The sequence below is a fragment of the Symphalangus syndactylus genome, chromosome 5, assembly GCF_028878055.3.
Source record: "Symphalangus syndactylus isolate Jambi chromosome 5, NHGRI_mSymSyn1-v2.1_pri, whole genome shotgun sequence".
Lineage (NCBI taxonomy): Eukaryota > Metazoa > Chordata > Mammalia > Primates > Hylobatidae > Symphalangus > Symphalangus syndactylus.
Genome location: NC_072427.2, coordinates 44,332,464 through 44,355,780, shown reverse-complemented (window position 1 = coordinate 44,355,780; position 23,317 = coordinate 44,332,464). Strand labels below are relative to the sequence as shown.

General features: G+C 32.4%; 1 protein-coding gene across 6 annotated transcripts in view; it reads right to left on the bottom strand.

Annotated features, from left to right (window-relative positions):
* VPS13C (vacuolar protein sorting 13 homolog C) overlaps window positions 1–23,317 on the bottom strand; it is a 194,336-nt gene that overhangs the window by 10,203 nt on the left and 160,816 nt on the right. For 3 of the 6 annotated variants that reach the window (XM_055278275.2, XM_055278276.2, XM_055278279.2), the window contains 15 exons: window positions 22,140–22,281; window positions 20,617–20,757; window positions 19,775–19,856; window positions 19,591–19,660; window positions 18,871–18,982; window positions 18,637–18,750; window positions 16,636–16,775; window positions 15,000–15,081; window positions 13,759–13,872; window positions 12,655–12,730; window positions 11,022–11,185; window positions 9,759–9,804; window positions 7,293–7,416; window positions 6,480–6,594; window positions 1,237–1,325 (listed from right to left, as the gene is read on the bottom strand). In XM_055278275.2, coding sequence (XP_055134250.2) covers window positions 1,237–1,325; window positions 6,480–6,594; window positions 7,293–7,416; window positions 9,759–9,804; window positions 11,022–11,185; window positions 12,655–12,730; window positions 13,759–13,872; window positions 15,000–15,081; window positions 16,636–16,775; window positions 18,637–18,750; window positions 18,871–18,982; window positions 19,591–19,660; window positions 19,775–19,856; window positions 20,617–20,757; window positions 22,140–22,281 — 1,611 coding nt within the window. Of the gene's footprint in view, window positions 1–1,236; window positions 1,326–1,608; window positions 5,769–6,479; window positions 6,595–7,292; window positions 7,417–9,758; window positions 9,805–11,021; window positions 11,186–12,654; window positions 12,731–13,758; window positions 13,873–14,999; window positions 15,082–16,635; window positions 16,776–18,636; window positions 18,751–18,870; window positions 18,983–19,590; window positions 19,661–19,774; window positions 19,857–20,616; window positions 20,758–22,139; window positions 22,282–23,317 lie in introns of those variants that run through there. The other 3 variants (XM_055278278.2, XM_055278277.2, XM_063638846.1) reach the window with 2 other exon arrangements.

The window sequence follows — 23,317 nt, the reverse complement described above, 5'->3', positions numbered from 1 at the left end:
CAATATCTAAGACAAATAAACATTGTTTTTGGCTTAATCTATTGAAGACAATATAAAATTATGGACATAAAAAATAAGTGATTGTCGGCCGGGCACGGTGGCTCAAGCCTGTAATCCCAGCACTTTGGGAGGCTGAGGCGGGTGGATCACGAGGTCAGGAGATTGAGACCATCCTGGCTAACACGGTAAAACCCCGTCTCTACTAAAAATACAAAAAATTAGCCGGGTGTGTTGGCGGGCGCCTGTAGTCCCAGCTACTCGGGAGGCTGAGGCAGAAGAATGGCGTGAACCCGGGAGGCGGAGCTTGCAGTGAGCCGAGATCGCGCCACTGCACTCCAGCCTGGGGGACAGAGCAAGACTCCGTCTCAAAAAAAAAAAATGAAAAAAAAATAATAATAATAAGTGATTGTCAAAGTCATAAAATTTGCTTTTTAGATTGTTTTGTGAATATTTTTAACTCTTAACTAATGAGCAAATCACATGACTAGAGAATCCTCTCTTACAGGAGGATTCTTACATGACTGGTTAACCTCTCTTATCCTGTCATTCAGCTTTCCTTTCTTCCCATTCAAATAAATTTAAATGCAGTCATGAGGAATCTAATGCAGATTTTGCCACTGTAAGAACTTTGCCTTACTCTTATAAAGTTCAACACTAAGAAAATTCTGAAAATTATTAATATATAATTGTCATTTTGGGATAAGTTTACTATCTAGGATAGATCCCAGGAAAATAAGCTTGGTAGTTTAGTCTAAGTTCTTGTATTTGGAAAAATTATCTACCACAATCAAATGCTTAGGAAAAGCCGAGATAAACATATAGAAGTAATGCCACCCTTTAAAAGGGGTATGCTAATCACTCAAAATAAAACTTAGTAAGAAAAGTGATTCATGAATTAATCCTCCATAACTGGACTTGTAATTCATGAATAAGGGTATCACTATTACAGGTATAAAGCCTATTCTACATTCTCTCAATAGTTGTGTATCTTGGATAAGTCCCTAAGCCACATTGAGCCTCAGTTTCAGCATCTTTAAGATGAGGAGGTTGGAACAGAAAATCTCAAAGGACCTATTTAGATCTGTATTGTTGTGATTCTATGAAAATGAACATTTTGCCATTCACTTTGGAGAATTTTAAGTACAATTCTCCAACTCTTCGCCATTTTAGCCTTCAAAATTCTTGTGACCTATGCAACTAAGTACTATTCGGAAAAATGTCACTTCAAGTCAGTACCTATTTGTAACCATAAGGATTGTCTTCTTGCTTCCAGGAATAGCACAGTGGTATCGGTAAGTCTCTCCTTCCAACTTTTTGATATGATTCTGAAAAGGAAACCAGGCTCTAGATTTGGGAAGTATATGCATTTAAGTAGTATCTACAATACTGTATATTAGCTAATTATAATAATAGTGTTAGGAAAAAATTAATTAGAAATAAAAGCACAATTCTACATATTGGTACATGAAGCTAGAAAAATATTCACAGCATGTTTGTAAGTTAACTTCCACTGTTGCCTTAAAAGAAAAACATGTATTAAATGCTTACCAAGTGGTCTTCTGGTAAAATACATTTTGTTCTGTAGTAACTTAGACATAATAAAATATCTACCAGCAATTATCACACATTTTAATTAAGAAACATATGCTAATATAAAATAACTACATTAACATTACAGGGGATTTGAAATAGGGGTCATTGGTAGGACTTTAGGGTGGGTCTCTGAACCACCTAACATAAAATAGAAAATTTTGAAAATGTGGTTCTAAAACTTTTTTCAGAGCAGTTAATATTTTTTGTCAGTTTTTTTTTTATCACAGAGGGGGGTCTGTGATCTCTCTCAAAGATTAAGAACCACTGGTTTACATAGAGGTATTAAAAGATATTATACACATAATAAAATTCCAAGATAATTAATGTTTAATGCTTTGAACATTTGATCTTATACGTTAAACATGCGTGGGGAAGTATATTTATATATCAAATTATATTTCTTATAAAAAAGAAAATATGACAATATTAATATGAACAATTTCTAAGATTTCAAAATAGCTGGCACAATTTATTTCTAAAAACAAATATGAGCATAAACTAATTCAAGTATAAGTAGTAGCACATTAAAACACATTTATTTTCCTTTTCAGCTATCTCAAAAGTATTGTGACTTGAATTAGTCAAATATTAAAAACAAGAGTTTTTTTTATAATGAATGCTAATGAAATACTATTACTGACATTATATATAATGCATGGTTGAAAATAGATAATATATATGAAAATACAGAACATAAATATACTGAATAAATAAGACCTTGACATTTTATGACCAAGAATATAATGCCAATATTATTAAAAGGATAATATAATCAATATAACCACAAGCAGAGAAATCACACTTGATATTATTTCAATGCTTAAATATACATTTTTTTAAGTTGCTTGGTACCTAGTCATTCCTTGACAATTGCAAAAAGCCATGAATAAGGAAGAGGAATCCACAAAGAACTGGGATCTCATCTTCAGAATGAGTCTCAGAGAGGAGTGCAGATTTCACAGCAATAGTTACTTGTTTCACAATTCACTTGTGCGAATTAGTTAAAATCTTTTAACACTTATGCCTTAATTTCTTCAAAGAGAAAATGGGAAATGAATTTAATAATGTAATGCATTTATCTTCAGCTTGAAATTTAAATATGTTAAAATATTTAGATCTGAAATGCAAGTACAAGAAATACTACCCACTTTCTATCTTGTATGCATTTTCGTTAGTTATTAGGCTATTGTGCTTCAAGCCACTGATAGTTTTTAAAATATAATTTATCACCATAATACACTTTAGAAAACTTGTTTTCAGCACTACTAAAAACCCACTACACTCTGAGATTCAGATTAAGATATTCAGTCACTAATGGCAGCAGGGAAACCAAATTAGTTGATAAAATATTCATGTCCCCTTCCCAAAAATGCAACTTGAGGAATTTAACAATACTTTGCAAAAGCCCTTTACCCAGTAATTCAATTTTTTCAAGTAAATTCTAAGGAAATATGAAAAAGCAAACAAGATATAAAAAAGCAAAATCTATAATGATGTTTATTACAGCATTATTACTCTTAGTAAAATAATAAATTTAATGTCATGAATTAAGAAGAGTTAAAAACACAATGTAATGTCACCTCAACAGATGGTAATACAAGAATTAAAAATGTTAATGAGGCATTTCTAAGAACATGGAAAAATATAACTAAAACTAAAAAGTAAGAAATGCTGTTTTAAATGTTGTATCATCATAAGTATGCGAACCAAAATGAGTATTAAATGACTATATATACATATAATGTATGTATATATGTATGTGTAAATATGTGTGTATGTTTGTGTACGTGTGTATATATGTGTATATGTATGTATACACGTGTGTATATATGTGTGCGTGTATATATGTATGTGTATATATATGTATGTGTATATATGGGTATATTTGTATGTGTGTATATATGTGTATGTGTATATATGTGTATATTTGTATGTATGTTATACATATGTGTATATATGTACATGTGTGTATATGTGTATATCTGTATGTGTACATATATGTGTATATGTGTGTGTGTGTATAGGTGTGTGTGTGTGTGTATATATATGAAGATTAGAGGATAAGTAGAATAGTACATCTCATGAAAATATAATATATGATTCAGTAACTCTCAAAGCTGCATATTAAAGAATACAGAGTAGTACTTAGGAGAAAAAGGAAAACAAGGATCAAAAGATCCCTAAATACATTATTTAGAATTTGGCCATATTGCAAAGGGCTAAAAAGATATACTTTTATACTCTAATGCTCTTTAATATTTCCATGTTTTGTTATACTTGGTCCCTTAAGGACAGAAGGCTTCTTTTGTATATCCAGTACAGTCTAAATAATCAATAAATATTTTTACCCAGCTAATTGATCACAGCAAGATGGGCAAAGAATGAAATAGCCTAAATATTTCAATGCCCACACTTGACATCCACGACAAAAACTACCAAGTCCTCTCATTAGTGTATAATCATTCTTCTTTTTCCAGTAATTATAATAATGCACTAAAGTTTTAAAAGTTGTCTGATATCTCAATAAAAACTAAGAAATCAGACAAGACTATATGTTCAGACAAAATAATTAAAAGTTTCTTGAAGTTCTGTGCTTTTTGACAGAGTTATAAAAAGATATCACGAGGAAAAATTTAACAACAAAGAGCTAAACAAAACAATTAAGAAAAAATCTTAAGTTACAGGAGTTCTCAAAAGTAAGTCTCAGTAAAATAGCAATATAACCAGTAAAATTAAAAATTGTTACTTTTAGAATCTCAGGAAGGGTAACTATTGGAGATGATTTAAGTCAGCATCTTGAATTAGTTATTTGTGCTTGAATCTCCTAGAAAACTGCATGTGGTGACATTTTTGCCATTGCTAAATTATCTAGGCACAAGAAAGGTTTGTCAGCTACTTTTAACATTTACATGTTTGTTATACTTGGTCCCTTAAGGACAGAAGTAATTTCCTTTGTATATCTAGCACAGGCTGGCTTTTGGATGTCAGTCTTTCTTCTTTAAAGTGCTTAAACATAAAACATTCAATTTATTATTTTGATAACTGCAATCCTTAAAATACATAATCCAACTGAACAATTATATGTTAACAGTGTCATTCTCTTCAAATATACAACACATTAAATCTAAGTTTATACTTTGGCTTCATTTCTGAGGAGAAGCATGAAAGTTGCTAGATAAGACATTGTTAAATTAAACATTTCCATCATTTATTACAAGAAAAAGAAATTGAAACATAACTTATGTTGAGAACTAAGAGGATACTAATTACAAAAATAATGATTATAATTATTTTTCTCTAAGATAATAAACCCTCTCTAAGGATTTAAAAGCAAAAGGTTGGTTTTTGAAAATAAAGAAATCTATGTATTCAAGTGCCACATAGCAATTTGCCTAATTACATGTTCAACTTCTATCTACATTAATTAAAACTAATAATTATGAAATAAGCGTAACTAACAAGGAGATTCAATTTTTGAAAAGCAGAAATGCTAAAGGCTTAAAATGTATATAACGTAATTATAAAATGACTATCATTTATTTAGCAACAGTACCAAGGGGTTAAACAGGAAAAAGAGGGAAGAGGAAACATATCCTCAAAATTCATGTGCCAACTATTACTTGAGGTCTAAGGGCAGGCTCAGAGCAACTGACAATCCAATTATTAAAACAGATGCTCCAGTTAATAGTCCTGTAACTTAAGCAAATTTAGAGCCATTTGTGAAACAGAAAGCTATGTAATTCCATCATCAAGACTCACAAACATAAACATATTAATTGGACATAATAATTGTCCTGTTTTTCAATTTTACCTGAAATGCACATGAACACCACAAGATAAAATTTTCGAAATGATAGTAACAATATCTGCTTCTGAGCTCAATAAAGTCTTTCCTCTATTAAACGGAGAAGAGAATTGATTCTCTGCATCCCTTAATATTTTATACTAATCTCTTATTTCTGGACAGTATTACCAGGAATACCACAAGTTTTTATTTGTAGTCAAGCCCACTACTCTGAAAAGTTCAGATGGAGGTGAGAGTTTTAAAGAAAATTTCATTAAAATTGACAATGGAATTCACACACAGTCAATTAATACCACAGTTTGTTTTGATTTTTAAGGATGAAATCAAGTAGTAGTTTAGGAAACATTTATTCCTGTATTTCCAGTTCTTGCTGTGCAGGCAGAAAAACAAAGAAAATAAAGTTAGAAGCATGCAGAAAGATAGATAAAATGTAATCATATACAATAAAAACCAAAGGAAGAACAATTAAGAGGCATTTTATTTTAAAGTCAAGGTAGAAAAATATTAATACATTTCTTTTGGGGGAAAGCCTGTCATGGAAGAATAGCAATTTATATACGTATATATTATCAAAATATAATCAAGTTAAAACTAAAATAAAAGCCAAAAAGCTCTTAAATTTTCTTTAAGGTTTAACAAGATCATAATTATACATAATCTTTTATTCTCTCATCTAGTTCTAGTTACTGGAATAAATCTAGATTTACAAAGTAGTGCAAATAAATTAATTTGGTTGGGAGAAATGGAAGCAATGAAGTTCCAATAATTAGCTACAAAGCAGGAAAACAAAATTAACAATGTTAACTAAATGAGCTATCACAGAAATAACGATATAGCCTATGACTTAACATTATCTTTTCTGCACACAAAAAAAGCTTTGCTCCTATGTAGAAAAAAAATCAGTAACTTCCATTTAACACATGCTAAAATGAAAAACAAATAATCAAATTCTACTCTAGAAACTATGTATAATACTTAAAGAAGTTCAAGAATCAGGAACTTTAAGAACCACCTATGAAATCATGGGCCTAGAAATCATTAAAATTCCATTTCACTCGTGACCATGAAGAACAAAATTTACCTCAAGTAAGTCAGAGCCCTCAGATTCCTGTCTGTCATAAGGACGAATGATGCCATCTTCATGGATCAGGCGAGGGGGACGGAGGCTAGATACTTCCTCGGTTGATTCTGCTGCCCTGAATAAGGCATCAGAGTAAGTATAAGAAAATACGTGAGTCTTTCAAAATAATGTGTGTGTTGATTAAATACATAAATATTTCACAAAAAACAATCAGTAATTTTAAATAACTTTCCCCAAATAATGCAAAAGTATTAAAATCAAGTCTGTCTGACTCCAAGTCCCCTAACCTTTTCTAAAATAAAAAGAAATATCAAAATAGTAAAAGCAGGACCTAGCTCATCTACTCTTTGTATCCTTGGTGTCTAGCACAGGGCTTGGCACATGGTAGGTAATAAACATTTGTTGAATAAAAGAGAAATTCAGCCATAAAATGTCTTTTCTTTTTTTTTTTTTTGAGACAACGTCTCCCTCTGTTGCCCAGGCTCAAGTGGCACGATCTCAGCTCACTGCAACCTCTGCCTCCTAGGTTCAAGCGGTTCTTGTGCCTCAGCCTCCTGAGTAGCTAGGATTACAGGTGCCTGCCACCACGCCCGACTAATTTTTGTATTTTTAGTAGAGACGGGGTATCACCATGTTTACAAAATATGTCTTTTCTTATTCCTTTCTGGTGGCACTCTATGTTTTAAAGCTACCACAGCTTTCAATTAGACTTTAAGATCCTTAGGAGCAGGCAAATAATCTAATCTATTTAGGTAATCCTTGTAATAATTAGCACACAGACACATACCTTGCACATAGTATGTACTCAATTACCTCTGAATGCCTTGGAAGGTACTACTGGCCATATCTATGATTCCACCAGTTGGACGAGCCACGGCACCCACAAGCCCTTTTCCAATTCCTTTAAAGAATCCAGCAGCTCCTTCCTTTTTGGCACCTTCAGAAAACCAATGACCAGGAATGGATAAAGACATTTTTAAATGAGCAAGTTTGAGCTCAACCAAAACCTGGGCCAGATACTGAACTGTTTTACTCAGGAAGTTACAAAAATTTGGCTTTCTAAAGAAGTTAAATGTAATCCTAATGTGATAAAATAGTGGTTTCTCAAAGTGTGTTAGAAAGGCGCATTCCTGGGCCCCACCCTAAACCTACTGAATCAGAAACTCTGGGGGCGGGGCCAGCATTTATGTTTCACTAAGCACTCCAGGTGATCCTGACACATGCTCAAGTTTGAGAACTACTGATCTAGGAGTCTCATCAGTACCTGCAACTTGCAGGTGTAAGAAGGGATCAGAAAACATTCTGTTTTTTAATGCTGACCATCAGATTTTTCAAGGAGTGTGCTTTTAAAAAATATATAACAACTTTATTGAAATGCAATTCATATACCATAAAATTTACCATTTAAAATGTACAAATTAAATTTTAGGATAAATTAGCTTTTAGTATATTCAGACTTGCACAACTATCACCACGATCCATTTTAGAAAATGTTTATCATTTTAAAAAGAAACCCCCTTTCCATTAGCAATCATTCCCTATTTCCCCCAACCTCTCCCCACCAAATCCTACTCAGTGTACCTCCATTCCTCCCTGCCCCTCCCCACGTCCAGACTAGGTAACCACCTAGAGATACTTTCTATCCCTATGGATTTGCCTATTCTGCACATTTCAGACAAATGGAATTATGTAATATGTGGTGTATTGTGACTTTTTTTTCCACTTAGCATCATGTTTTCAAGGTTCATCCATTTTGTAACAAGTACCAGTACATGATTCCTTTTTATGACTGAGTACTACTCTAATGTATGGAAATATCACCTTTTGTTTATTCATGTATCAGGTGATGGACATTTGGGTTGTTTCCATCTTTTGGTTATTTTGAATAATGGTGCTATGAACATTTGTGCACAGTTTTTTTTGAACACCTGTTTTCAATTCTTCTGGGTATAAACCTAGGAGCAGAATTGCTGGGACATATGGTGACTCTGTGTTTAACTTTTTGAAGCACTGACAGACTATTTTCCTCCAAAATGACTGCATTATTTTACAGTCCCACTAGTAGTGTATGAGGGTTCTAATTTCTCCACATCCTCTTAACACTTGATTCTAGCCATCCCAGTAGGTGTGAAACGGTATCTCATAGTTTTGACTCGCATTTCCCTGTTGACTAACGATGTTTAGCATCCTTTTATGTGTTTACTGGCCATCTGTATGTCTTCTTCGGAGAAATGTCTATTGCTCATTTAAAATTGTGTTGTCTTTTTATTATTGATTTTTAATAGTTCTCTATATGTTCTAGATATCTTTTATCACATATATGATTTGCAAAAATTTTCTTCCATTCTGTGGGCTGTCTTTTCCCTTTCTTCATGGTTATAGCACAAAAATTTTAAATTTTGATGAAGTTCAATTTATGTATTTGATGAAGTCCAATTTATGTATCTTTTCTAGCAAAGTTTTGCCTAATCCAAAGTCATGAAGATTTACTTCTATATTTTCCTCTGAGTTTAACAGTTTTGCTCTTACATTTAGGTATTTAATCTATTGTGAACTCATTTTTATATATGGTACAGGTAGGGGTCCAATTTTGTTCTTTTGCTCATAGATATGAAGTTGTCCCAGCAAATTTGTTGAAGATGGTTCTTTCCTATTGAATTATCTTGACATCCTTGTCGAAGATCAGTTAACCATAAGTAAGAGTTTATTTCTGACTCCTTCTGAACTCTATTTCTGAATAGTATCCCACTGTTCTATATGTCTATCCTTATGTTAGTACTACACTGTCTTAGTTACTGTAGCTTTACAGTAAGTTTTGAATTTGGGAAGTAGAGGTCCTCCAACTTTGTTCTTTTTCAAGACTTTTTTGGCTATTTTGGAGCCCTGGCATTGCCATATAAATTTTGGACTTGGCTTGTCAATTTCCGCAAAGAAACCAATTGGGATTTTGATAGGGATTGCAATGAATAAAGCAATGTGCTTTTTTAATGGGATAAAAACAACAACAGCAAAACTGAATAAATTTCTACTGAGGGCCCAAACAAATCTAGTTTATCTCTGGCCCTGCTAAAAATAGCATTCAAAGTCTGAAGTATGATCTACTACTTAACCTCTCTGCTTTCTGAGGAAAACACATTCATTGAGCAACTTAAGGCTACAAATATAAAATTCAGTCAGTAATTTTCTCAATCAAGTATATAGCAGCAATAACATCTATTATGTTTACTAATAGCATCAAGTCTTCAGACTTTGTAAAGGAAGGAAATATTTTCAATGTACCTTCCACAGGTTTTGTTATTATTCCAGTCACTCCACCAACAACTCCCTGAAAGAGAAATCAATCATATAGTTTAGACTGAATGGAAGGTGTTTAATTTTAAACCAACCACTAGAGGTCTCTACAGACATACCGGAAATAACAACAACAACAAAAAAATTGAAGACTTAACTTGATAATGTGAACAACATACATATATAAGTTAGCACTATGATTTTTCAAATATTATATCACAGAAAATCTTAAATGAAAGCATTTTATAAATTTTATAAAAGAAACAGGAGTAAAGCAAGTAAAAGGATTTTAAATCTGGTTATGATACCAATCAGCTATGTAACCATGGGTAGTTGATGAAATCTCTTTAAATCTCAGTTTCCACATCAGCAAAATGAGTGAGTTGAGCCAAATAATATTTACGATCTAATTATAAATTTTAAGGAGTTTACATTGTAACTTAGTGGAAGTGTAGAAAACTGAAAATAAAGGGCCCTCCCAAGGATAGCTAATAACCTGGCAAATAAAGTGCCTTAGTAACTGTAACACCCAACATTACTAATTATTATCAAAAAACACAGCAGTTTCCTGAAATTATTTCCAAAATTAAAACATGAATATACTAATACATTCTTAATCATTGTGAAGTAATGGTAGTAAAATATCTGTATATTCTATAAACACACAGAAAGAGAACTGATGGATACACACTTAAATTGGAAACAGGTGAGAGATGATTAGGGTATTCTAGCCTTACTTATAATGTTTTATTTACTTATTAACAGAATAACTTTTAAGTTCTTATAATTATAAGAATATTCATACATCACCTATATAATTAAGCAGTATTCATATATTACCTATATAATTTTAAAAGTATTAAAAAGTAATGAAAGGCAGTTCCTGGATTATCAACAATTAACTTTCACACATCCCTTCTACAGAAACAGTCAATTGCTGATGACCTGCAGAGCTCCCTCTCCCTCTAGTTTCCATCGGTACCATGTATCTCTGCTTCACACTTCCTCACCTTCTACACCAGTACTACCCTGTCATCATTACAGTTTTACGAAATCCAGCAATTCAGGGGACAGATCTGGTGGTGACAATGGGGAAGGGGAGCAAAAAGGAAACTGGAAAGTCCATGATATATCATTCTTTCTATTCCTACAGGCCTAGACTCATAAGCAGCATTCTAAGTTTCACACAACCAGCTAGAATGCATTTTTTTTTAAGTTGCAGATTTCTTAAAGATTCAGCAGAGAACTTACTCGCAGAAAGCCCTTTCCTCCTCTGGCCAGGCTGTCTCCAAAATCTTTGGGCTGTCGACTCAACTCTTCTCTTCTTTTTTGCTGATATTCCTTGTCCATTGTAATTGCTGCCAAACCTTTCCCAACAGAACCAGTGATTCGAGATACAACTCCTGCTGCACCACCTACCAAAGACAAGGGATTCATTTCTAGAATATACAAAGAACTATACAAGGAACTCAACAGCAAGAAAACAATCTGATTTTAAAATAGGCAAACAATCTGAATAAATATTTCTCAAAAGGAGACATACAAATGGCCAACAAGTATATGAAAAAATGTTCAAGATCAATAATCATCAGGAAAGTGCAAATCAAAACCACAGTGAGATACTATCTCACCCCAGTTAGAATAGTTATTATAAAAAAGACAAAAAAAAAATCACAAACGCTGTCAAAGAAGTGGAGAAAAGGTAATGCTTACACACTGAGAGTGGGAATATAACTTAATACAGGTATTATGGAAAACAGTATGGAGGCTCCTCAAAAAACTGAAACTAGAACTACCGTATGATCCAGCAATGCAACTACTGGGTATATACCCAAAAGAAAAGAAATCAGTATATCAACAGATGTCTGCACTCCCATGTTTACTGCAGCACTAGTGACAATAGCTAAGATATACAATCAATCTAAGTGTCTATCAATGGATGAATGAAGAAAATGTGACACACACACACACACACACACACAACAGAATACTACTCAGGCCTTAAAAAAAAAAATGAAATCCTGTCATTCACAGCAACTTGGATGAGCCTAGAGGACATTATGTTAAGTGAAATAAGTCTGGCACAGAAAAACAAATACTGCATGTTCTCATTCACATCTGAGAGCTAAAGAAGTTGAACTCATAGAATTAGAGAGTAGAACTGTGGTTGTTAAAGGCTGAAATGGGTAGGGGGAGAAGAGGATAGGGAGAGATTGGTTAATGGATACAACATCACAACTAGATGGGAGAATAAGTTCTAGCATGCTATAGCACTGTAGGGTGACTATAGTTAACAACAACTTATTGTATGTCTTCAAATAGCTAGAAGGGAGGGTCTTGAATGTTCCCAACACAAAGAAATGATAAATGTTCGAGGCGATAAATATGCTAATTACCATATTTGATCACTATATATTGTATACATGTATCAAAATATCACTCTATGCCCCATAAATATATACAATCATGTGTCAATTAAAAATAAAATAATTTTTTTAAGGCTCAGAGAAGTTACATTGTTTATATAAACAGCATTATCACAATATATAGCATGCAATTGCTTTAAACTAATAGGTGCTTAAAATTCTGTCTCATACAAAAAATGCAGAAATTAACTTTTCCCATCTAACAAGAAAAGGAATAAAATTATTTAATTAAAATGTAAAATTATTTACATCTATTCAACACTACAAAGACATATTAAAAAACCAGCAGTCCACTGTTAATTTATTTTTCATTTAAAAACAAAGGAAACATGTCTTTTAAAAGGGATTATTAAGAAACTGATCCCTCCTTTAAATAAAAGCATTCGTTTTTAATAACAACATATTTCATAACAATATAATAAAAAATATATACATATACACAAATATGTGATACATACCTACTGTGTGTCCAAAGAGGCTTCTCACTCCAATCACTAACCCCTCTGCAAATTCTTCAGGGCCTTGAACAGCACCCTGGCAAAAAAAATAAAAAATAAAAAATAATCTTATTATTTAAAATTTAAATAAGTTTCAGACTTTTAATTTAATAGTTCAGAGTTTGCAAGAAGAATCCAAATCTGTAAAAATCCATAAACATTGTGATGAATCAATTTTCACTTCTACCCCAAATATGGATAGAATATCTATTGTGTTTGAAGACACTTTCAACCTACATGATCTTAGCAAATTCTTTTTTTTTTTAATCTTTTTATTATTATACTTTAGGTTTTAGTGTACATGTACACAATGTGCAGGTTTGTTACATATGTATCCATGTGCCACGTTGGTGTGCTGCACCCATTAACTCGTCATTTAGCATTAGGCATATCTCCTAATGCTGTCCCTCCCCCCTCCCCCCACCCCACAAGAGTCCCCGGAGTGTGGTGTTCCCCTTCCTGTGTCCATGAGTTCCCATTGTTAGCAAATTCTTTAAGTCAAAAGTTGGATAGGTATAAATCACTGGCTTCAATTACAATTTGAAGTTGGCCTCCCAGAACTAAGTTTCATCAGACTGCTAAAACAAGCTGCAGTGATAACAAGAGTAAGAGCCCACAGATTATTTTACTGTCTTATTCTCCCATTTATTTTCTCTGCTTTATTCTTCTAAAACCCTCATACACTGGGCTGGCTGCTAGACCCTTTAAATGGAGGGGAATAGGTTAGATGACAGCTTGAATATGAAACAAACTTTGCTTTCAGTGCCCTATTAGTCCCTTCCACAATGGTGGAACAGTCTTGAAAGTCTTAATCTACCCAGCACTCTAAATATTCTTACAACTACATTAAATCCTGGCAAATGTGGGCAGTGCTCATTAAATTCTAAACAATCATCCAATGTTATCTCAAGTACCTTTAAATAAAAATATAAAATTGATATACTTTTGTGATTTGAACATTATTCAATTCCCAGATATAATTACAATGCAAATTACTATTTGTTATTAAAAAATAGACCATCCGTTTTCCTATACCTATCGTTAAAATAAGTAAGAAGTCAATACCTGGAAGGGTTCATAGAATAAAGCTTCAACTCCTTCAGACAGACCTCTAATTAATCCAAATGGGTTTCCAAGTACATCTAACCCCAATACAAGGACATACATCTGTTTCAAGAACTAAAAAAGAAAAAAAAATTAAGTCCTTCACAACTATTGTAAGAAACGTCATAATGAAATAGAAAAAAAGAGATTTACTGATAAAATTAAGTTTGTGTTAAAAGAAAGCTGTATGGAATAACCACCACTACCTCCACTAATTGATCTTTTACTATGTGCCAGGCACTATGCTAATACTTTACAAACAGCCTTTAAATTAGACAGAACTAGGTTTGACGCACAGGCTGCCAAGTAGCAGTTATGTGACCTTGTGCAAGTCATTTAGTATCTAACAGCCTGTCTTCTGATCTATAAAATGGAAGGTCAGGCTGGGTGTGGTGGCTCATGCCTGTAATCCCAACACTTTACGAGGTTGAGATAAGAGGATCACTTGAGGCCAGGAGTTAATGACCAGCCTGAGCAACATAGTGAGACTCCATCTCTATAAAAACTCAAAATTTTTTAAAAAGGGAAGTTACACTGTCCTTGCATGGGTGAGTATGCATATTAAATGAGTACATAATTCAGTAATTGTTAGTTGTTTTTAGTATTACTTTACCATCGTTATTAATAAATTAGATGGAAAATAATAACCAAAACAAAAAATAAGGGAAAACATATCCTCATTTTAACATGTAACAATCATAATGTCTGTATATGTAATAGAAGAAAGAATATTCCATCAGTGGAAGGAAAGGAGATGTCACCATGCAGTTCCATAGTATAGCAACTGTACCAAAGTGACCTGCAACAGCTACTGTTTCTATGCATACATACTTGAACCACAGAGTAACTGAGGCACAGGGAGGAAACGGGCTTAGAATTCTGCTTGCAATTCACTAGATTATATTCAGAAACTATAATCACTGAAAATCACGTATAATGACTATAAAGTCACTATTCTTTCCCAAAGTGATAAAAGTATAATTGCAAAGTCGAAAAAGGAACTGGAGGAAAATTTTCAAAAGGTGTATAAAGAGGGGTAGAACTAAAGAAATAGAAATTAATCATTGAAGAAAACCACTAAATAAGGAGATTTCAAAGTGAGGTAAATTAGATAAACATTACTGCACACCATACAGTCACATACAAACGTTTTGCTGTTTTATGAAGTATATTCCTTATGAAATACTATGATAGGAAATTACCTGTTCACTGTAATGCCTAACAACACTCCATATAAGCTGATCTCTCTTGTAGAATTGATATCGAATTTCATAATAAGCAAGTCTGGGAGGAGAAAAAGGAAAGATTCAAAGATACTAAGATTATATGATTAAAAAAAGGGACTTAAAATTTGAATGACAGCTAATGTTAATCATAGTCAATTCTTTCACAATTGACTTCATACATTTACCACATACAATTTATGATTGTCTTAATAATGGTTACTAAATTATTATAAAAACAGTGCACAAGGTTTTCATGTATGCATAAAGAGTTATTTAAAAGTCAACCATCATCCCATCACATAGTGGATTTTAAAGGTTTATTTTCTTATTTCGCACTTCGAATTCTTTCTTTTCTTTTATATGCAATGATAAAATGTTTAAAACATTTTGTATGCCCTGTTTACACTCAACGCTGTGGATAAGTATTTATCTATGTTATTTAAAATTTTACATAACCATTTTTAACGGATGCATAGCATGCTACCATGTGGCAGTGTCATAACAAAGAATTCTTCCACTGTCAGACACTTCCAATTTTTGGTAAAATAATTAATGATGCCATGTGTATGCTGAATATAACTCTTTGGTTGAACTTCAAGGTTAGATTACTTTTTGGAAAGAATTTTCAAAAAGAGAATTACTGAGTGAAAAGCAACAAAACATTGAAGGCTCCTAACAAATGCAGTTTTCCACTTACACCAACAGTATTTAAAAAGTGCCTATTTCTTAGAACCACCCTTGACTAGTATTAAATAGGATTTTAAAATAGGATCGCTCATATTTTAAAATCTTTGATAATTTGCTTTAATTTGTATGTATTCTTTGATAAATAATAACACCATTATTGTGTTTTCCCTTTTGCGAATTATCTCCTATTGTTCTCTGGCCATTATACCATTAGAATCTAGGTTTTTCTTCTCAATGTTTAATATTAAGATAACAGTCCTTTCTCTGTCATTATATTTTCCCAGTCTTTTGTTTTTTAATTATTTTCATTGATTTTGTTGTAAAGTATTTGATTTTTATGTGGTTAAATGTATCTTTTATTTTCCATTGAAATGTTTTCCACTGCTTTTAAACTTAGAAAGACCTCCTCTATTCAGAGATTTGACTTTTTTTTGTCTGAATTTTCAGTTTAGGTTTTATATTTTATCATTCGTTTTCTCTGAAATTTAGTAGTGTACATGTAAGGTAAAAATGATCTACAGGGAATTTTTTTTCACCCAGATAACTACTTGTTCCAATACCATTGTTGAATTTCAATTCAATAACAATTTATTTAATGTATATGTATCTAGCATTACATATCTCTAAATATAATTATGTTTTAAAATATGGTCAATTTATAATATATGACTAAAAAATTCAATTATTATTCTACATCCATGTATTATCTAGATATGAGTAATCAAAAAAAAAGACTCTTCACCTTATCATTATGAATACAATAAGCATTCCTAAAGAGTATAATCACAAATGGACCAAATTCTCCAAATATAAGTAGTGAAGTCATCCTTTTCCTAAGCTAACATTGCACAAGTGGAGAGAATTAATGTCCAGAAACATGATCTTGGTACACTTGCTTCCCAATGTACTTTGACAGAAGTCTTACTTGAATATAAGGTCATCCACATCAGTCAGAGTAGCACCTATGCTTTTCAACAGCAAGTTGACAGAATGAACCGCAAACATTTCCTGTTTTTCTTTGTCTGATTCTTCACCTCCGGAACCCAAAGACAAACTCAAATGCAACTAAAAGAAAAATAATGTTCAATAAATGAAAGCTAAAAGTGAAAAGTTTACATATTTAGGATCCAGGTAGTCCAGAAACAAACCAAAAAAGTCTTTCGATTAGAGTCCTAGTGAAAGCTATTATTTGATACCATACATTATAGCAGAACAACCCACTTACATTTGATTCTCTTTGCTTTTTGATAAAATACAAATTAGTCTGATCCAAAAACAGAGTTCTAATTTTATGCAATGTATATAAATGCCACTGTATTCAAATCAAGGAAACCAACACACTTTACAAAAATGGCATAATCGTTTTAAGAAGAAAAACATGTCAACTGGCACACAAGTAATCTGCCAGTCAAAATAATAGATAATAACAATAATATGACAATTAAGGTAAGTTAGCAAGCTGTCAAGTTTTTAAAAGTATAATAAGGTTTTCAGCTTCCACAGATCCTCCAACTTAGTATTTAAACATGAGATTTCAGATTCTCATTTAGCTGCTACTTTGAACTGAACCATCATTAGTGCAATAGTGCAAGAAGACATAGGCAAAAAGTAATTCAATATGTGTAAATAAAGTAGATGAATTTCATTTCTCATTTTTTCATTTCCTAGGCATATTAACTAACCAATATACAGTTCAAGTAAAGTGGACTTGGGGCAAGGCCAGGAAAACCTGTGGTTAGTTTTTTCTTTCATGTGACCCTCTGCCCAAATGACGAGTCTAGGAGTGCTGGGATCCAGGAAAGGTAACCACGGGTAAACACTGATCCAGCCCTTCCCTAGGGCAATGTTACTATGGGCTATGAAAATAATTGCTGTTCATAATCTTTGCCATTAGACTTCATTGCACAAATCCCACTGTGCCTAAGAACACGAATAGGTAAATTATCAATCATTAATATCCCTCTAGAATATAATATCCATGAAGCTATTTTATACCTCCACAGCAACTTTCATCATAAGCATTCAGTAAATATTTGTTTAAGGTATTGTTCAATCCCACAAATAACTGATTTTCACTTAAAAGTGAAAAAGAAATGGTATATTACCTATCACATAAAACATTATCAATTCTAAACCTGACACTATCAATATATCTGATATCACCAAACTAATAGATCAATTTAAAATAATAATTCCATTTTAGAAATCCATTCATTTAGCTGAAGAACTGGTAAATGCAATTGAAAGTAATGTGCTGTAAACAGTTTTTGAGAATGTAAAGGATCATCAATATTTTAAAGAGTTACTTAGTTATAAATCTGGCCCATTACACAAGTTTAGAGGATTATGGTTGATAGCATTTGTGAATTTACGAATTTACTAAGCAGTCACCTTCTCCTAAAAAAGCTAAAAAGAACAACAAAAGGGAAAAAAGAAATGGGTTCATAAAGTACAAAATCAGGCAAGTGAAAGGTATCCAATTTTCCACTCCCTTAGTTACAATCAAATTTTGGAAAGGGGGAAAAACACCACATCAACAGCATAGTACCTACTTCAGCGTTTTCACATTCTGGTTACAGCACCCATTATAGCTCTCTATTTAGACAGTGATAGTAGTTACAAAGTGCAACCAAAACATTAAACGTTGGCAAGCACTTCTACGCTTAATTAAGAAATGCTTTTGTCAGCTCCTTCTTTGAATAAGGGCGTTATTAATTCAAAACTGGAGAACATGCTCTGGCGGTTTCTCTGTGGGAATTGTGGCTGTACATATGCTACAGAGAACTGTCTTAATTATTTCGATTAATCAAACAAAATTCCCACCAAATACATGATGCAACAAATTAAAACTGACGTTGGTCCACAGACCCTTTAAAAAGTTCTATAATAACTTCACTAAATTTTCAAAATAATAATTACAACAAACCTTCACAGGAGAAATATGGAAATGTTCAAAGAAACTAAGAATTGACATATCAGTCATTGAAGTCTCCATTAATTCTGCATTTAGAGCATCAATATCTTGCTGGATTAACTTTGTCTGAAAAAAATAAAATCAAGAATTTCTATTTTAATTTTTTTCTCTATTAAAATTCGTTCAAAAAAGGCTGATTTAAATTTTTTTAATTTTATATTTTCCCCAAGAAATAAAAATTTTTACCCGTCTTCTTTCAGCTTCAGGGTCTGTTGTTGGGGTAAACAGTGCAATAATAGCTCCTAGAAACCCTTGATCAATTTTTAAGGCCATTTCCTGAATGAGGACCATAAAATACCTAAGAAAAAAAATTTAAGATGGAAAACGATTTCTACCTAACCTTTTAATTTTCAATGTTAAAACTTTGATTTCAGTGAAAAGCCACAGTTATATCTTGTTCCTTCATCTCCTAAAAATTATGTTAATAAAATAAAAGTCTTCTTAGATTGAGACTTTTTCACTGGAGTGAAAGCTTCACTCAAGGTAATACTGCTGCATTAACACTTAGCACTTACAGTCCCAAATGCCACATTCGTCATGTCACAGATGAAACAAATACAACCAGATCATGTAGCATGTATGATCCAATTTTTAAAGTTCACAGCAATTACATTAAAGAACACAGCTCACAAATACATATCATTTAGATTTCACTTACTATTTTATATTCTAATTGAAGTTATAAAGGGAAGAAGATGGTTGAAGAAATTCTATGCTTTAAAATATGTAGAGACTACTACTAAAATAAGTTGAAGCATAAAAGATTACTTGACCAAAAGTGAATTAAAAGGTTCAGTTGGAAAATACTTTTTACATGAAAGTCACTTTCAAAAAGAGTAAGATTTATTTTCAAAGTAGATTCTGATTTTAAATTCTTTTAGAGAAACAGCAGGAATCTTTACTTACTTGAACTGTAAGACTTTACTATACTCATTAAATCTTGTGATGACACTCACATCAATGAAAGGCTTGGGCTCTAAGAGGAAGAAGTAACACATAAAAAAAATAATGCTTTACACTAGGTCAAACTAATGCCTATTTAACTTTTATAAATAAGTTATATCTATGTCACAACTTATTTTTTTTTTACCTGAATCTAAAGCAATAGATTTTGGAGGGGCAACAGGATGAAACACAACAGGGAATATTGCACCTGGTAACTGATTATCAACCTGAAAGAAAAGACAACCAACTTAGCAAGATTTCAAATAATTTAAACTTTTAGTTTCAAAGATAATGTTATAGAAGAGGCCACTACTTTCATCATAATTAAGTGTCTCCATATGTATGTGGCGTAATTAGAAGTTTCATTTTAAATCTGTAAAAGTTATATACCTCAGCAAGGGCAAGGCTTTAAATAAAGGACTATATAAATACTCTCATAATTGTATTAACAGTGTGCAGTATGTACATCATTAATGAAAATATTTGTATCTATGGATCCTGTGAGATTTAAATTCTCTATGGTTTAAATAAAAGTAGAAACTGAATATGAAATTAGGGGATAAGGTAAAAAGAAAAAGAATTAAAGTAGCCTAAACAGTACTTAACAGCTGAAAGAAAGGAAGGGAGGGATGCTGGGAGGGAGCAAGCAAGCATTCAAAAGGAACCTCCAGCAAAGCTCTGCTCTCTGTCCTGAAGAATGACAAAGGAAAATCTTATTTGGGGGTCCCATGACAAATTCAAAGGAACATTTAAGAATAACAATCTCAGTGCAAGAAAACCCTTTTGCAAGCTAATTGATCAAAATTAGTCTCAACAATCATGAAGTTTATAAGTAAGATGTTGAATAAACAGAATATGTGGAAGAAGGGGAAAAAACATACAAAGAAAAGATACCAACAATGTAAACTATATAGTTGTAAAAAAGAAATTTCATTCCCAAGATTCCCAAAGTGATGATAAATACTTATTTGAGAATGACAATGTTACCTGAAGCCAGTACAACCTGGCCCTTAAACTTCTCTGGTGAGAAGATTGCTTAAATTCAATCTGAATTCCTGATAAAAAGTCTCGCTTAATAGGGCAACGAATAGGGAGGCGCATTTCCATTGGATCTTTATCAAAATTGACCTAGAAAAAAAGCACGTTTTTGTGATGAGCTGATATTAGCACAGTAGCTATTCCATTTTTAATATCTGTTTATTGATCAAATTGAAAAAATCTTTATCTTTATGTCTCACCAACAGATCTATCCTAAGGTGATCTACAGTTGAGATCTCTGAAGCAAAAGCACCACCTTTCTACCAAAGTTATTAGAAAAAAAAGAAAACAATTGTGAAACTTTTCAAGTATAGAAACTATAGTTTAAAAAACATGCTTTATGTAAAAGAAAACTTCCTCAAGATACGAATAGTTCCAGATAATTCTTTCTTTTTTTTTTTTGAAACGGGGTCTTGCTGTCACAAGTGCAGTGGCAAAATCACAGCTCACTGCAGCCTCAACCTCCTGGCCTCAAGTGATCCTCCTGCCTCAGCCTCCCAAGCAGCTGAGACTACAGATGTGACACCATGCCCAGCTAATTTTAATTTTTATTATCTTTTTTTTATGTAGAGACAAGGTCTCACTATGTTGCCCAGGCAAGTCTCAAACTCCTGACCTCAAGTGATCCTCCTGCCTCAGCCTCCTAAAGTACTGGGATTACAGATGTGAGTCACTGCACCTGGCCCAAAGATAATTCTAAACAAACTCTGTTTTGCAATCAATAATTGATAGCTTAATCATGTCTGACATGAATTATATAGTTTTTCATCGTTTAAGTATGGCCAAAATTGATGGGGGTGCTGGGGAATGTAACTGGTGACAGTGCTAACCAAACCACCAGGCAACAATAACAAAGAGTAACTAAACTGCATGATTAAATTAGAGCAAGCTGGAAATTGCAGTCAAGCTTCTGCAGACTTCCTGGAGCATAGGTGACTTTTAGTTTTAACTGTGTAAGGGCCCAGGTGGAGTGCATCTTTATTTGTGGATGCCCACTCATGTCCAACAATCACTCACATTTAATGAATTTACTTGAGCAGCTTTTTATAGGTTTTTCCTCAATGAAATATGTAATTTTACATAGTCTTTATTTAGCAATATATAGGTGTCATTCAAAATATAAAAAAAATTCAATGAAGCAATCTTAACTTCTCCCTAATCTTTCTGAAAACAAGTTCCATAAGACTATCTGATTTGTAAATAGAATTATAAAAATATAAAAAAGTAATAAAATTATTAAAACACAGGTTTGAATCCTGTTTCACAGTATATGATTAAATAACAATATATTTTAATTAAAAATATACTAATGTGTTATCATTAGACACACGAATCCTATTAAGAAATAAGTTTATCCACTAATAAATAAGTTCATTTCTGCACACATCTTTACTTGGGCATTACAATTTTACTTAATACCACCACCAAGAAAATACACATATAAAAATCAAAACAAAAGAATTTTGGTATACCTCAAAATTATTATCTATCTTAATCCAGCCATGGTCTCTTGATATTTGATGTTTCTGATAGGATTGTTCCAATAAGATTATCTGCTTTTGACTAAATGGCTTCCATTTCTGTTTTGGTTTCATCTCCCAAACAACACCAGAACTAAATAATTCACACAAAAAAATTAAATTAGTAATATGTATTTAGGTCTGTGGAACTTTATTCAACTCCAGATTATTGTAACTATTATTTTCCTATGAAAATTACATTGGTATAAGGGACTTCTTAAAGTAACGAACTATACCTGTGTTGCAAGAGTACAATGCTAAATGACGAGTTAATGGGTGCAGGAAATCAACATGGCACATGGATACATATGTAACAAACCTGCACATTGTGCACATGTACCCTAAAACCTAAAGTATAACAACAAAAAAAAAAGAGTACAAAAAGGAAAGAGGCAGGCAAGAAAATACTTTTTCTATCAACGTTGACATCAATCAACTAAGGGACTGGAAAACTTTTTCTGCAGAGGGCCATATATTAAATAGTAAATATTTTAGGCTTTCTGGACTGAGACAAAATTCAAGTTATTACATAGGCAACTTAGATACAAAAGAGAGAAAAAAACTCCCATAAATTTTTAATTGATGAAATTTAGAATATAAAATAATTAACAGCAATTCTTAAAAACAAGTCTATTAATGAAAAAAAAAAAAACTTCTTTTGTGAAAGTAACATGTCAGTTAGTGTTATTTATTACCAAAACCTATTGTAAATGTTCATCTATTAATGGTACTCTGTAATGAGCATCTTTAAAAATGCCATTTCACACAGATAGGTGCTGCCAAATACTGATATTGATCAATGAGAATTTATTATTTTACTTGAGCATATATATCACTTCGAAGGCATTTATAAAATTCTATTAAATTCTTCTCTTGATATTTGCCTTTTAGTATATTAATACATTACAGGTCAATCACTTCCAATTCAAAGTTAGGCAGGAGCTCCTCAATCGCACAAATGAATTTTGAAATGTGGAAATTTCCTTACAGCTGCACTGAGGTCAGAAAAAATGTTGCTGGAACTGGAGTTGCAGGCCTTAAAATACATCCTTTCCACATATATGTGGAAGTGGAGATTTTGCTTCATGTTTTAACCTTGGACAGCACAGGAAGTACATGGAACATCTTGA